Source organism: Cannabis sativa, chromosome X (genome assembly GCF_029168945.1).
Source record: "Cannabis sativa cultivar Pink pepper isolate KNU-18-1 chromosome X, ASM2916894v1, whole genome shotgun sequence".
Classification (NCBI taxonomy): Eukaryota; Viridiplantae; Streptophyta; class Magnoliopsida; order Rosales; family Cannabaceae; genus Cannabis; species Cannabis sativa.
The window spans coordinates 17,684,456-17,698,971 of record NC_083610.1 but is presented as its reverse complement, the minus strand read 5'-3'; the positions used below and the strand labels follow the sequence as shown (position 1 = coordinate 17,698,971).

At 34.8% G+C, this 14,516-nt stretch overlaps 2 protein-coding genes across 3 annotated transcripts; one reads left to right on the top strand and one right to left on the bottom strand.

Annotated features, from left to right (window-relative positions):
* The first annotated feature begins 1,236 nt into the window (after positions 1-1,236).
* LOC115720151 (uncharacterized) lies at positions 1,237-2,699 on the top strand. The gene is made up of 2 exons (XM_030649332.2): positions 1,237-1,589; positions 2,163-2,699. Exon 2 carries the CDS (start codon positions 2,179-2,181, stop codon positions 2,596-2,598), a length of 420 nt encoding a protein of 139 aa, XP_030505192.2. The 5' UTR covers positions 1,237-1,589; positions 2,163-2,178; the 3' UTR covers positions 2,599-2,699.
* Positions 2,700-2,812: 113 nt separating this feature from the next.
* LOC115720050 (serine/threonine-protein phosphatase BSL1) lies at positions 2,813-11,192 on the bottom strand. 2 transcript variants are annotated; one of them, XM_030649233.2, is made up of 21 exons: positions 10,586-11,192; positions 10,396-10,456; positions 10,211-10,289; positions 10,013-10,092; positions 9,808-9,902; positions 8,999-9,098; positions 8,837-8,906; positions 8,616-8,717; positions 8,254-8,335; positions 7,979-8,146; positions 7,491-7,677; positions 7,193-7,394; positions 6,941-7,108; positions 6,623-6,861; positions 6,186-6,270; positions 6,015-6,113; positions 5,682-5,881; positions 5,524-5,599; positions 4,526-4,661; positions 4,212-4,351; positions 2,813-3,294 (listed from the first exon to the last, which is right to left on the bottom strand). In XM_030649233.2, exons 1-21 carry the CDS (start codon positions 10,788-10,790, stop codon positions 3,211-3,213), a joined length of 2,658 nt encoding a protein of 885 aa, XP_030505093.1. In that variant the 5' UTR covers positions 10,791-11,192; the 3' UTR covers positions 2,813-3,210. The 2 variants fall into 2 exon arrangements, with proteins under 2 accessions (XP_030505093.1, XP_030505132.1); XM_030649272.2 differs by having other exon boundaries at positions 7,193-7,391.
* Positions 11,193-14,516: the final 3,324 nt, after the last annotated feature.

Here is a 14,516-nt window from a genome sequence, read left to right as displayed (position 1 = left end):
AAAAAATTATGTAGAAATGATTTTATTGTTAAAAAAAAATAATTAGTAATTTTACAGTTCTATTTTTGATGTCTTGCATTCTTTGGTCAAATTTATCTGGTATGGTGGCTCTGGTAGCTGCCCATACTAACTGCTTCAACTGAAGTTTAGGAAATTCTTTCTTAAAATTGGCATGTTAGATAAGGTTCAACTAATGTTTGTATCACTGATAATATCAATAAAAATTTAGCAATACTCACTTTTTTTTATCAAGAAAAGGATATTATTAATAAAAATCATCAAAGTTTACACAAAACGTGCTAAATATCACCCAGGCCAAAGCCCTCCCTCAACTACATTATACAAATGATCTCTTTAATGGATAAATCTCTACTGGTATAAATTCAGAGAGTTTTTATCAGACTATCTACATGAGAAATTAATATAGTTTTTTGTTCAAAGATACATAAATTTCTATTCCACCAAATGCAATAAATTTCTCAAGCCAAATACTTGAACTCAGCTAAGATCTGATATGTTGCATGACCCTTAGAGAATAACCACAATCAAAGAAAAAATGAGCATGTGTAATTCTCATTTTATCTAAATAAAACATAATCCTAATTAATATAAATATGGTGAAAGAGGGAATCCCAAATAAACTTTCTAGTTCAAGACAAATATACAAATAGAAAAAGTAAAAAAAAAATTAAAAACTTTATCATTTTCCTTAAGCAAATTTTCTTTCTTTATTTTGTTTTATTCTTAATAAAACAATATTCAAGAGATATATATTCATAGATTTATACAACTATATATTATACAATATCACATGAATTAAACTAAGCTAAACTTACTAACACTTGTCGAGAGAGAAGATACAGTGGTTACAAATTTGATCGAAAATGACAACATGAAAAGCCCCATGAACCAAATCACCATCACTGGCAGCAGGTGTCACAATAATGATAACAAAGAGACGCAATATTATAAGACTTTACTAAAACACAAATAATGACTTTATTTCATAAACTATTCCCAGCAAAATCTCAAACATCTTATTACCAAAATAGATTTTCAGAGCATTAGCAAGATTTGAAATTTGAATTTTCATTGTTGTGAATATGAATTGTTTTTTATAACCATCAAAAAGCTCAAAAGTTACAGAAACCAACCAACAACCTCAAACTTACAAGAGTTATTATTGTTTGTTTTTGTTATAAGTAAGATGCTTCCAAGATATTTTATTTTTTTCTAATTTTTGTGGTATGGGCCGGGTAAGTTTGACCAAACCCAATTAAGCCCATATTAGCTTTTATATGTGGGGAGGGTTGTATAGTTTGGGCCTGAGAAAAAGCAGGATATGTCTTCAAAACTAAAAACGCACCGTTTTGGTTGACGTTCTGGATGAATAGTAAATACATTGGCTCTTTTTATACATGTAGGTATAATTTCCTGGGATATCTATAGCGAACGATCTGAAGCTGAAGGTGGTCTAATTTCATCTACCACATTGGATATAACTGAAGAGCATTTTCGGCACTTTACTTCTCTCATAAAGGATTCTCAACCTCTAATCATCAACCAATACAGATTTATTATATATTAAGGTATACATTAGAAGATAAGAATGCTGTCCTTATTTTTATGCCACTGCCCACTGCTCTTATATTTATTCAGTTATAACCAACGAGGATGACATGCACGCTACGTGTTCGAAGAATTGTCTATTACCTATTATCAAATGACTGATGAGTTCATGAAAATTCTATGGTGGGGTATCAATTTCTTTGATTTAAAACCAGAAAATAAGCTCTTATGATAGATACATTCATACATTCTACCACGTACAAATACAATAACTCATATCATTTTATTATTGACTTTTTATATCAATGGCTTCCCTGGCTTTACCATCTTGACCATCACTGATTGAAATCCTTTGAGATATTTTCCTAGTAAATCCAAAATGAATACTCACGGTTGAGAAGAGAGAACTGTAGAACCAAAGAAGCTACACTTTAGGACAAGCTATGAACCTAGCTTGGTTCATGATTGCCTGCTTTAGAACTATAATTTTGTTTTTAAGTTAAATGGGTGTGGCTTATTCAGCACTATTGAGATTAGGAAAACACTATTGAGGGAAAGTGATGTAATTTGGTATGTTTGTTGGGTTGATGCAGAGAGCAAGCAGCAAAGATGACAAGTGTGAAGGTGAAAGACATAGTACCTGCAGCTCAGAACAACATAAACACAGAGTTCATACTGTTGGAAAAAGGAAAAACAACAACAGAAGGTCAAAACAAGACATGCTTGTCGCTTGTGGCGGATGAAACGGCAGCAGTTCACTTCCAGTTGTGGGGAGAGGAATGTCAAGCCTTTGAGGCTGGAGATATCATTCGATTGTCCAAAGGGATTTTCTCTTACAACAGAAATAGCCTTGTGTTGAGGGCAGGCAAGAGAGGAAAAGTTGAGAAGGTGGGTGAATTCACCATGGCTTTTGTTGAGACACCAAACATGAGTGAAATCCGTTGGATTCCTGATCCAACTAATTCCAACAAATACATTCAACAAGATATCCTTTCTACCCATTCACGCATCTTTCCACCAAAATATTAGTAATCTTTTTTTCAAGTAAAACACCACTATTTGTCTTGATTTGTAATAAAGACCATCTTCTAGTAACTCTTCCTATTTCTGAGATATGCTTACAATGTCAATGTCGTCTGTACACAATGCTTGTTCAATTTCACCACCAAGTTACATAATAATATAATATGGTTCAAAAAAACTTTGTGAAGAAGAAAGTATATTCTATGAGCAAAAGACCATCTCACAAAAAGTTATTTTTCTCTTTAAAAGAAACAAATGGTATACATAATTATTTTGTAATTTATAATACATTACACGAAGACTGAAAAACCAAATTTCTCCCCTGTAAGTTTTCTCTATGTTGGACAGCAGAAAATACATAGGATGGGCCTAAAAATAAAATTAATGTACATGTATTACAAACTCAAATCTTGAGTGATGAACCCACTAACAGCTAATTTTCTACTACTTCCAATCTATATTACATTCGTCTTATGTTACTTGAATACATTAGGAGAACCAATACAGGCATTCTGCTTGAGGTTGAATCAAGAATAAATATGAGCATCCGGAGAAGAGGAGATCACATACAGGAAATTTACAAAGATGCAAAAATCAGCAGCAAGAGGAAAGATGCTATCATATATAAGCAAGAGAACTGCGATCATGATCAGGCTGTGGACGACCACGAGTCGGAGTTGGAGGCCTTTGAATGTTTAACTCCTGCAGAACAACAAAAACATATGTATGAATTACAAATGCATGTTTAAAAATGAACACCTGTCAGGTATCCTTTAGTTCCTAGATCATTAAGTAGCATTAGGAAGTTTGATATAACTTTCAGTATAGTACAACAGCATACCACAAACAGATGACCTAGCTGAAACTACCAACCAAACACCAAGTAAAGCAAAATAAATTTGCCCAGTTTCTTGTTCTAAACAAATTCCGGGAAAAGGCATATGTGGTACGCAAACTGTTGGATATGGGAATTACATTTATGGCATGTTTACTTGAAGGGAATGAGAACCAATTGTATGGTATTGATTCTCATTCATTTATTTAGGGAGAAAAGAAAAGAAAATTCTCCCTCATTTTTTTAGGAATGTCATTCTCTTTCCTAACTTATTTTATTTTTTTATTATCTCAAAGTAAAAAGACAAATATGCCTTTCAAAAAGTTATGAAAAAAAATAATAACATTTTCTAACAATAGCAATTTAGTCAAACAAAGCATCCTGATTACCTTTCTTGGTTATGTAAACAAAATAAAATGATTTTGATTTTCTCTCAAATCAGTTTAATAAACAAAATAATAAAATATTGTTTCCGATTATTTTATATTTTAAACCCATTCATTTCTTCTGATTCCAATCACAATTTACTTTCCAATATTTAGGATCTATTTCAGATGAACTACAATTCCAATATTATTATTATTATTTGCTTTCCAGCAACAAATATAAAAGCCTAGTAAGTTCAACTTTTATTCATTAAAGTATCAAAAAATTTAACAACACTTCACAGATTGTAAAGAGTATCAAATATTAATCCCTCCTTCCATGCCAAGCAGAATGTAGGACATCATCATCAATACTATATATAATTTTATATATTTATATACAAGAGAAAAAGTCTCACCTGCATCCATGTGTCTTCCATAACACGTTCTGGAGATGTCTCAGGTGATTGCAACGGAGGTGGTAATGGATGAATTAACTTTGGAACCACAACCAATCCCCTGCCAACTACAAGAATAGCTCCAGCATTGTTCGCCGTCCCTAAATGCAAATGTCATACAAAAATTACTTTTTTTTGCCCAACAACATTGTTTGCCGTCCCTAAATGCAAATGCCATAAGAATGATAATAATTTCTTTTTAATTGAGATTTCTCTATTGAGCCAGGTCATTTCGGGTCAAGCAACCCTAGAGTACTCTAGAAAAGTGTGCTTACCACAGTAGTTTGTTGCTGAGAAAAGAGTGATCAACTGTCCCTGAGCAAACCGTTCAAATCCATCCATGACACATTCATGGGCCCTTATAATTAGCTGTAGTTTGTTTTTCTTACAGAACTCTGTGACACGATCTGGCTGCAAGTAGCATACATAACAGTAGAACTTTCAGTTTGTAGGAGGCAAACACTTTGTAACCGATATAATAATACTAGAACATAAAGATGAAGTGAAGACTTATGAAGAAATAGGATCAAGGAAAATTCCAATGGGCATAAAATTCCATTGTAGATATAGAATGATATGTTTAATCTACGCATAATATCATGAAAAATGAATAAAATTTTGGGATGTTGCAGTGATACTTAACATCAGCTATAGATCTGCAGAAAATCTAAATATATCAAATTTAGATATTGTATCATGTCCTAGTAAGGAATCATGGCATCTAAGCTCTACATATATTCCATTTGGGAATTGAAATTCACTATTTCTATACATCGTCTTCTTTAAACAAAGACTCTGTTCCTTCCCTTCCACTTCTGGGATGCTAAATTTTTCTCAGAAGATCTATGCTTTTATACTGCTGATCGCTATGTTACTAAAGCCAGTGGTTTATGGTATCCTTTAGACTGAATTCATATTTGTTCTATATCTACAAAAAGATGTTGCACACAAACAATAATATGGATATATTTTTTTAAGACAGTAAGATTGTGAATACAAGAATATATTCCATTTGGGAATTGAAATTCACTATTTCTTTAGACAAAGACTCCGTTCCTTGCACTCTGATCAGAAGATCTAAGTTTTTATACTGCTGATCACTATGTTTAAATCCAGAGTCATTTCTAGTGCCCTTTTTACTGAATTCATATTTGTTATATATCTACATTAAAAAAAAAAAAGTTGCACACAAACAATAATATGGATTTTTTTTCTAAGACTTATAATCGTGAATACAAGAATTCTACTTTCAATTGATAAAAATATTGCATACCCCAAACGTAACAAGACCAGGGCCTCTAGCATTTGGTCTTAATCCTTCAACGCTATCATTCTCTGTTGGATCAGACCTGTTTATATGGATACCATAAGAAAAAATAGCTAAAACACTGATCAGCAGCAAATGAAAAGTTGATATGAAAAATAGCATACCATAAAAGGTCCATTAGAATAATAGATCCTGCATCCATTGTTATAGGTCTCTCGAGCTTCTCTATTTGTTCTACGGAATGTATAGACCTCCCTATGCCACCATGCATACATATAATTTTCTTTTCGATGAGTGCAGCAAGTGGAAGATAGTTGAAAAGTTGATTGAATCGTGTCCACGCCCAAATTCCATCATTCTCTCCCTGTTTACATGCAACATTATAAGCACTTTTGGGTAGCTCAAAGTGATTGTGTGGGTGGGTGTGGTAAATGATAGAGGTTCAAATCCTCATAAATGTATATCTGAAAAAAATAACCATGTGCAAAAGTTTATACCATTCTCTCAATGCATTCAATACGAAAACCAAAAAGAGCATTTATGTCAGCAGCCTCATGATTTCCTCGTATTAAATGAACACTTTCTGGATACTCAATCTGCAAAACCAACAGGAAATTAAGAGGCAAGACTTCATATCAAATTTTTAAGGGTTAAAATGCAAAGCTTGCCTTGAGTGCAAGAAGCAAAGTTATGGTTTCCAAGCTGTGCTGTCCTCGATCAACATAATCTCCCAAAAACAAGTAATCAATATACCTGAAAATAAATAAATTGGCTAATTAAATAGCCCTTCCAGCTTGTTCTAAAATCTTTTACAAAACGAATCATAGAGTAAACTACCAGCACACATTGCTCACATAATTTGTTACTGACACAGCAAAGGAATGAACTTTAAGGCAGAACAAAGTCCCCAGTCTCCAGTCATAAAACACAAACTAATCCCAATTAAGTAAGAGCCATTTCCTACTTCATGACAATTAAAGATCTAGTAAAATCAGATTTTTTGACACTAAGAATCTAATAAAGTACAACGTTTCACATAACAAAAGATGATATACTTGTAAATAGCAATATATGTTAGCAAAGTGAAAACAATCACTGAACTTACGTTATGTCTCCTGCCGTCGAGGGAAATCCATATTCATCAAACAACCGCATCAAATCACCAAACTGTCCATGAAGATCACCAAATACTTTAACAGGCGCTTTAAGCTGAAGAACTGTTGGCTCTTGCATAAAGATTTGTTCAGCAGCATAACAAAGCTCCCCCACTTCATAAGAATCCAAGAAAAATCTTCTGTTGACAGGAGGTTTCCAATTTCGAGGCCTCAGCAATGCAGATATAATCTGTACAGAGAGAAATCTTAACAGGATACATAACAAATAAATAGGGAAAAATAAAAGCATTAGATGTATAATGAACAACCTTCTTATGTAAGCCCTGAGGAGACCTCTGCCTGGTGAACTTTTTGGCTGGATATGACAAGTCGTTATTTACGGGAACCATTCGCCTGCTTTCATTTTCAAATTGATCCAAAGATAATTGTCTCACCATCCCACCCAAGTTACCAATGGCCTCTTTAGCTACTACAACCTGCAATGCAACAGCACAAACGAATAAATTATGAAGTTTCAGTAACAGATATCAGTTTATAAGAAATTGGTGCATAGAACTTACAGCTCTAGGATGCAGCCGAACATCAGCCTCATTGTCACTACCATCTGAAATTGTTTCTGCAGCTTGTGAGTTATCATCGGACACAGATGTTTCTTCAGGAGCAACAGGTGAAGACTGCAAAGCTTGCCATACAGCACTAGCAGCCTCAGCTTCAGCAGCAGAAGCCTCCCTTAGCTTTTCCATAGAATTTTTGTCCATACTGCTAAAGATGAAAAAAAATCACCAAAACTATACAAGTATGAAATTGTTCCAAAGTAGATAGATGGACAGAAGATACAAAGTATAAACAATAAAATACCTCAAGCCGCCAGATGTGGAACTCTCAGATTCACCATCTTGAGTAGGTGTTGTTGAGAAAGATAGGTTAGCGTGATGTACTTTGGGACTTGTAATAGGCGTTGATCTCTCCGATGTTAAAACAGGAGAATTCATTTCAGCCTGAAATGATGAATTTTCTGCAACTAGAAAATCATCTAACAGGATATCTGCACAAGAAAACATTATTAAAGATAAATAACAGCATGTAAAAAACTTAGTCACCAGCATGTGTATTGCAAGCTAAAACAGATCAAAAATAGTTCCACTTCTACATAAAAATGACCAAGCTTTCTAAAATGTTTACTACAGCTTAGTTTAATTTTCACAGCACTGGAAAAGTAAGGTATTGGCCAAGCTTGTTCTACTTGCAATTGAACAACTTTCAGAAAATCTAGTCCTCAAGAAGGAAAAGAAATTTCCAGACATTTAATTACAATCTTAAAATTGTGATCTTTATTTAAGCTCTACCTCCTCTTAGGCCACCATATATATAGATACGAACACCAATAGATGAAGCAGCATGGCGACATCGGCGCATAAGCTCCAAAGAAGGATCATAGTCAGAATGTTTGCTGGTGCGTGGGGAAGTCACGAGTCCGTTTCTATCCAACCAAACTCCAGCAGCAGTGTCCAATACTATATAAACAAAATAGCGAATGATAAGTAAATTAAAAAGAAAATATGTTATAGCAAATCACTAATATTACAACATCATTAGTGGTTAGCTTTGACTTAAAGCTTACCTGCAATAGCAGCTTCACCTTCTACTCCACGCCCTCCCCTTAGAACACCTCCGGTAACATGTAATCTTGCACCAACAAAAACCTGAAAACAAATAATGTTCAGAGCTAGGTAAGGAAAGTTGGCCTAATAACATATCTCATTAAAGTGAAGTGAAGCACAAGTGCCTGCAAAAGGTAGCAGAAATGATACAAAACAACCACTTCTATTCCCATGAAATGAGATAAAGAGCCTAACATAATTAACTTTACTTCAAAAAAAATACATCTAAATATGGTAGGAATTACCTTGAAAGACAAATAGTACATTTACGTTATACAGTATACAAACATTAGACAACATTTTCATAATGTACATGGCTTACCGCGGCATGTTGGTATCTTGATGAAGGAGAAACTCCAGGTGCAAGGGTCCATTCCCATTGTCCATTCCTATGCATTAATAACCCATAAGCATCTGCCATTGGCTGCCCAAGCAAGTACATGGTTATACATTATTCCTAAACATCAGGCAGAAATCAAAAGGAAAAACAAAGACAGCACAGTATGCACAAGGATCAAGCTTTTACAGAAAGAGTCAACATACTGTGCCAGAAGCGTCCCTTCCACCACAAAGCAAGAACATGCCATCTGAGCGAGCACTGGCAGTAGCATACCTACAAAATATGGTTGATTAGTGTACTGTAGGTATTTAAGTAGCCAAAGAATACATCAATTATAAAATGATAAATAAGAAAACAGTACTCACATTCTAGCAGAAGGTCTATCACCTTCAGGGTTCAGCCTCTGCCATACGTAAGGTTTTTGGGCAGTATCCAAAACCCAAGCATCAGAGAGAACTCTTTTCCCTGAAAAACATAATTAACCAAAATATAGTTTACAAACGTTCTCACCGAGAAAATAAACTTTCCGAGTGAAGATATAAAGATTTACAAATATAGTCCCAACCACACAGCTTATTCATACAATTGAGCCCACAGATAATATGCTAAAAACTCTTTCTTTCTTTTTCCCTAGCCTCATTGGGCTCAATTACGGCCAGCCTGAAATCTATGCAATACTAATTTAAGCAAAAATACTAAAGGCAATAAAGTATAAACTAAGTACCTGTTGTACAATGAAGACTTCCAAACTGACCATCTAAGACAGCCATTAGACTGAAAATATGTAAGCTTCTACTCTAATTACTCTATACTTTGGTAGTATTGTCAACAACAAATTCATTACATACAAAGAAGAATATATACGCTACCTACTAAACATAAGTTACTGAAAGAGCATTACTATTGGGCACCAATAGTGTCTAGCACCTTCTATAGGTGGCGCCCTACGATTGGTTAGCGATATTCCTAAAAGTTATTTTCTTAAGTTATAAGGGACCCAATATTTAATTACACTAATAACGGTAACCAAAGAGGGTGCTAGGCACTACTGGTGCCTTTTAGCAATTATCCTAGTGAAAAGGAGTCTAACAACACTCAAGAAAGTCCACAATTATAATTTCAATAAAAATAAAATCTTGAATCTTAATGTCATCCAACATGGAAATGCCCTCACCATCATTGCCACTAACAGTAACAAGGTATCTTTGAGCAACCAAGTCCATAACATGCCCGTAACGAGGACCCGGCCCTTGCCCTTGAACGACCACTCTACAATCACATTAATAAAACCATAAATCTTGATTTTTATAAACTACAATCACACTAGGGAAGAAAAAAAAAGTGAAGAAAAGAAGTCGATTCTAGCTGCCTAATATCACCTGTGCCACTTGAATTTATCGTTAGTCAAATCAAGCACATAGAGATCATCTGTAGAATGCCCTGCAGGACCAATGCCACCCTAGCCATACAAGATGAATTCAAAAATCAAGTTAACATCCATAGACACCGAAACAAATCCCCTAATAAAAGTATTTCTTTTTCTTTATTAATCTCTTAAATTACACTGCTTGAAGCACCTGAAAGACAACCATGGTGCCCACTGCAGCTGCAGCGTGCGCTGCTCTCGGAGAGGGTGGGTCCCCGGCAGGCCTAACTCTGCATATTCCAAAATTAAACTCACCACAGTGATTAACAATATCCTGCTCCATACATGAATCAGTTACTCAAAAGAGAAACATAATAGATTGGATTCCCAACTTACCTTATCCACTTCCTGGTTAAAACGTCATAAGCATGAACCGAATTCGTCACACCCGCTAACCCTACAGTACAAAAAACGAAGCACAATTAATAATTTTCAATTTATCTTCTTCCAACAATCGATTCAATAAAAAGAAAAAAAGCAAAGAGTGAAGCAAGTGTAACTAAGAGGTAGTAAGAAAGAATTATACTGATGCCAGGCGCAGACGAGGCGGCACCGCCTTCAATAGCGGTGGCGCCTCCAAATAGAATCAATCGAGGGCCATGAGTCTTCGTAGCGGCAACGGCGGTCAGAGTATGACCACAGCGAGGACCAGGGGCATCTTCATCGGTATCCCAGTAAGTCTCGAGGGGACGATAGGTCGGAGCCGGGTGCAGCCACGGCTTCGAACCCATCAATCAAATCCAAAACCCAAACTCAAACTAAAGAGTTAATCAGATTGCCGTTTCTTTTTCAAACGAAAAAACTGCTCAACTTTCGATTAAATCGCTACACAGTCGAAATAATAATTAAAAAAAAAAACTAAGATCAACGACGGCAACGGCGGCGTTGGCGAAGGGGTCCGGGCTTCGGCTCCGGACCCTCAGATTCTCCTTAAGGCCTCAATTTCGTCCTTCTTCTAATTTAATTTTCGATCAGAGAGCATAATCTGAAATGTAAGAGGAATCTGTGTATCGTCTAAGAGTTACAGAACAAAACAATAACAACATCATTTTGCTCAGCTCTCTTCCAGCAAAAAAAAAAATCAAAAAGGAAAAAAAAAAAGAGAATAAATATACTTTATTTATTAAATTAAAAAAGAATAAGAGGAATAATGAAATAGTATAGAGTTTGGGCCCACTAGCCCTAAGCAGAGTCAACCGGTTTAAACAGTTCTCTTTCCAATTTGGAAGTGGGAACGTGTAAATGTCAAAACAAGCCATTACCCAATCCCAAATCATGAATACAGCTGCATTTCTTTTTTCCTTTATTAATTTAACGCCTATTTTCCAATGAATTCTATAATATATATAATATAGCTAAAGGAAAAGAGTAATTTGTGTGCATGTTATTAATTTTTTATTTGTTTTTAGTTTAGAAGTTAATTTAAATATACTTGTTTATCTCATTCAAAAAAATATATATTTGTTTATCGAAATTTTTGGACTAAAATAAATAAGCTTAAGAAAAAGTAAATAAATTTAAGAAGAAAAAATAAGAATTTTTATGTAGTTAGGGCGTTAATGAATCTTAGTCCACGACTCAATATTATTGAACTAAAAAACCTTCAAAAGATTCTTACATATTTTGCCCTAGCTGAAAAATTCTAATTCTTAGATCTTGATAGCAAAAAATCATTTTCAACCTTTTGCATGAAGGAATAATGTTATATTTATATGCTAGAATCGGGTACGGGTGAACCTAGCCCCAGTAAGATTTAGAAGTGTCAACTAGGCCCACCGATTGGATAAAATACAATATATATTGATTTTTGGTCAATTAGGTGAGGTTCAATTCACAAGATAATGGTCGTCCATATGAGTGGGGAGGATTTGGTGATGTCAGGTATCGTGTGCAACTATGTTGGTACCGAGAACGTCAAAGAATATAGTGTTGGACAAAAAGGTGGTTTTGGTTTGGTGTTGCGCGCATTACTTAGGTCTGACATAGGGGACAAACCCCTGACATGGTGGGGCCCTATGTCTTGAGGACGTTGCGTATGATGATATCTGGAGGCTTCCAAATGTCTCTTCAATTTCATGTATCTTGATTACCCCATGAGGGTATCCGAATTAATCCTGATGGACTTTTTGTCTTCTAGGCCAAATAGCATTTCTCATACCAAAGTAGACTGTTGTTGGAGGAATTTTGACAACACCAAATAAAATATTAAAATAAAATTATAAATGAAAGTATGTGATTACTCCACCTAGAATGGTGAGTATTTAAAGGATGGACACTCAGACGTACTGGAAAATATAAATAACACAATGAAAATATAGTGGTTCAGTCAGATCACGGTCTGCTTAGTCCACTATTGCAAGGGTTTCTGTCTTGTTTTATTTCATATTGGATCACTCCTTTATATACAAAGCAAGTGTCCTTTGATTATACAGAACTTGATTAATTATCAATCCGTTTTTACATTGAATATCAACATTTAAATCAATAGAAACGTAAATATAATAAATGAAGAACAATTTCGACCCAATTCGCTAACTACAACAACATATGCGATCTTGGTGGTGTGAGTTGTCCGTTCATATCCTCACATAAGCTCACGTTCTTAAGATGCGTACATAAGACTAATCGAGTCTTATCTATTTGAGATATATGTGTCTTATTTGAGTCACGTAAACAGATATTCTGTAAAAAATCAATAGCTTAGGACATGCGAGTCCTTATCGGGTTATCGAGTGCGGTAGGTCATCCGAACCAGTTCGTTGAGTAAAGAATCAATTTTTACTAACTCGCAGGAAAACCTTTATGGACATGGCATATATCTTGGTATATGCGAGTCTTAAACCCAGTCTTCGGTCCTGCATCGTGCGAGGCATAATAATACGACAAGACTTTGTCAGGGTCACATCATCTCGCTGAGTCTAGTTCAAGCGAGGTTTATACTCAAGTGGTCTCCTTCTGATAGCTCAACACTCCTCGAGGAGAGTGAGTCCACGTGTCATCTTTATAGGAGTCTGGTCTCAAGTTTCTAGGTGAAAAATTTACACTATAACACATGCTCCTAGTTTCGCGATTGACAGTTATGTCACAAGAGAAACTATAAGCGAGAGGCAGGTGAGAGATTGTCACAAGATGGTGTCTTTTGGTTCTCTTGTCGAGGGTTTCAAAAAGACGGTTGTAATCATTACTTTTAATCCATTTGAGGTGCCACATCATCAAAACTCTTTTGAGTCCGTCCAGGCGTGATTATGGGTAACCGTTAGATTATGAGACCTTAGGCATTCCTTTGCCACGTGTCTTCATCCTAATAAATGAGGGATATTGAAATGTCATCGGTAGTTGCAATTTTGGTTTCTCTGCAACGAAGGTGGTGTGAATTATCGGTAATTGTGATTCTAATTTCTTCGCAATTAGAGCGATTGTAGGGTGGGTTGCGATTCTGATTTCTCAGCAGCAAGAGTGGTGTGAGTTGCGATATGGGCTACAATTTTGGTTTTTATGCAACCAAAACAATGTAAGGTGATGGGTGCCCTAGCTACAATTTTAATTTTTTTGCAACCAAGACAGTGTGAGTTGCAAGGTATACGCTACAATTATCGTCTCTCACAACTAAAAAGACGTGAATTGCACGGTAGGTTGTAATTCTTGTTTTTTTTTTGCAATCAAAACGGTGCAAATTTGCAACTAAGAACATTCTAGAACTAGATAAAGATGAATCGCTGAGAGAGATATAACAAATTGGCTTTGATGGTTGAAAGCTCCTAAAACAAATGACAAAAGAAAACAATGAAAAGAATGGGGAGAGAAGTTTAGTGTTAAGTCGTAAAAATTAAACGAAAATTTACTTTTAACGTAAAAGTTAAAAAAAACAAATATATAAAAATGAAAAACAAAAGTAAGTAACTAAAATAATAATAATAATAATAATAATAATAATAATAATAATAGCCGGCTAATTTTCTTAATCTAAAATCAACTTCCTAAATCACTACACAAATAAGTATAACATAGCACCAATAAATAAATAAAACTTGTTCATAATATTGTTGAATCGAAAATCCAACGTTATAACACCGATTAAATAGAGCTAAACAAACAAAAGTGTTTTTATATTTATTTATTTTGCTTTTGAATGGGAAGTTAAGAGTGATTATAGAAGGCATAATACTACTCTTTTTTTTATTATTATTTTATTATTGGAAAAGGATTATACTACTTACTCTCTTTTAAGCATGGTACTACTTTTGAATCAGAAAAAGTTTTTGCATGGGTCCATAGACTATGGTATCCAACACGATTAGGTGGCACAAGCAACAAGATTATGTAATACAATTATACAACCCAACACTATTGAGTTATGAATCATGATGAAATCTTGACTAAATCCGAATACAAAAGAGAAAAGAAAAGAAAGTGTATCCTATTCCTACCCCTAGTTCCAATCAATGCTTGGGGTTCTC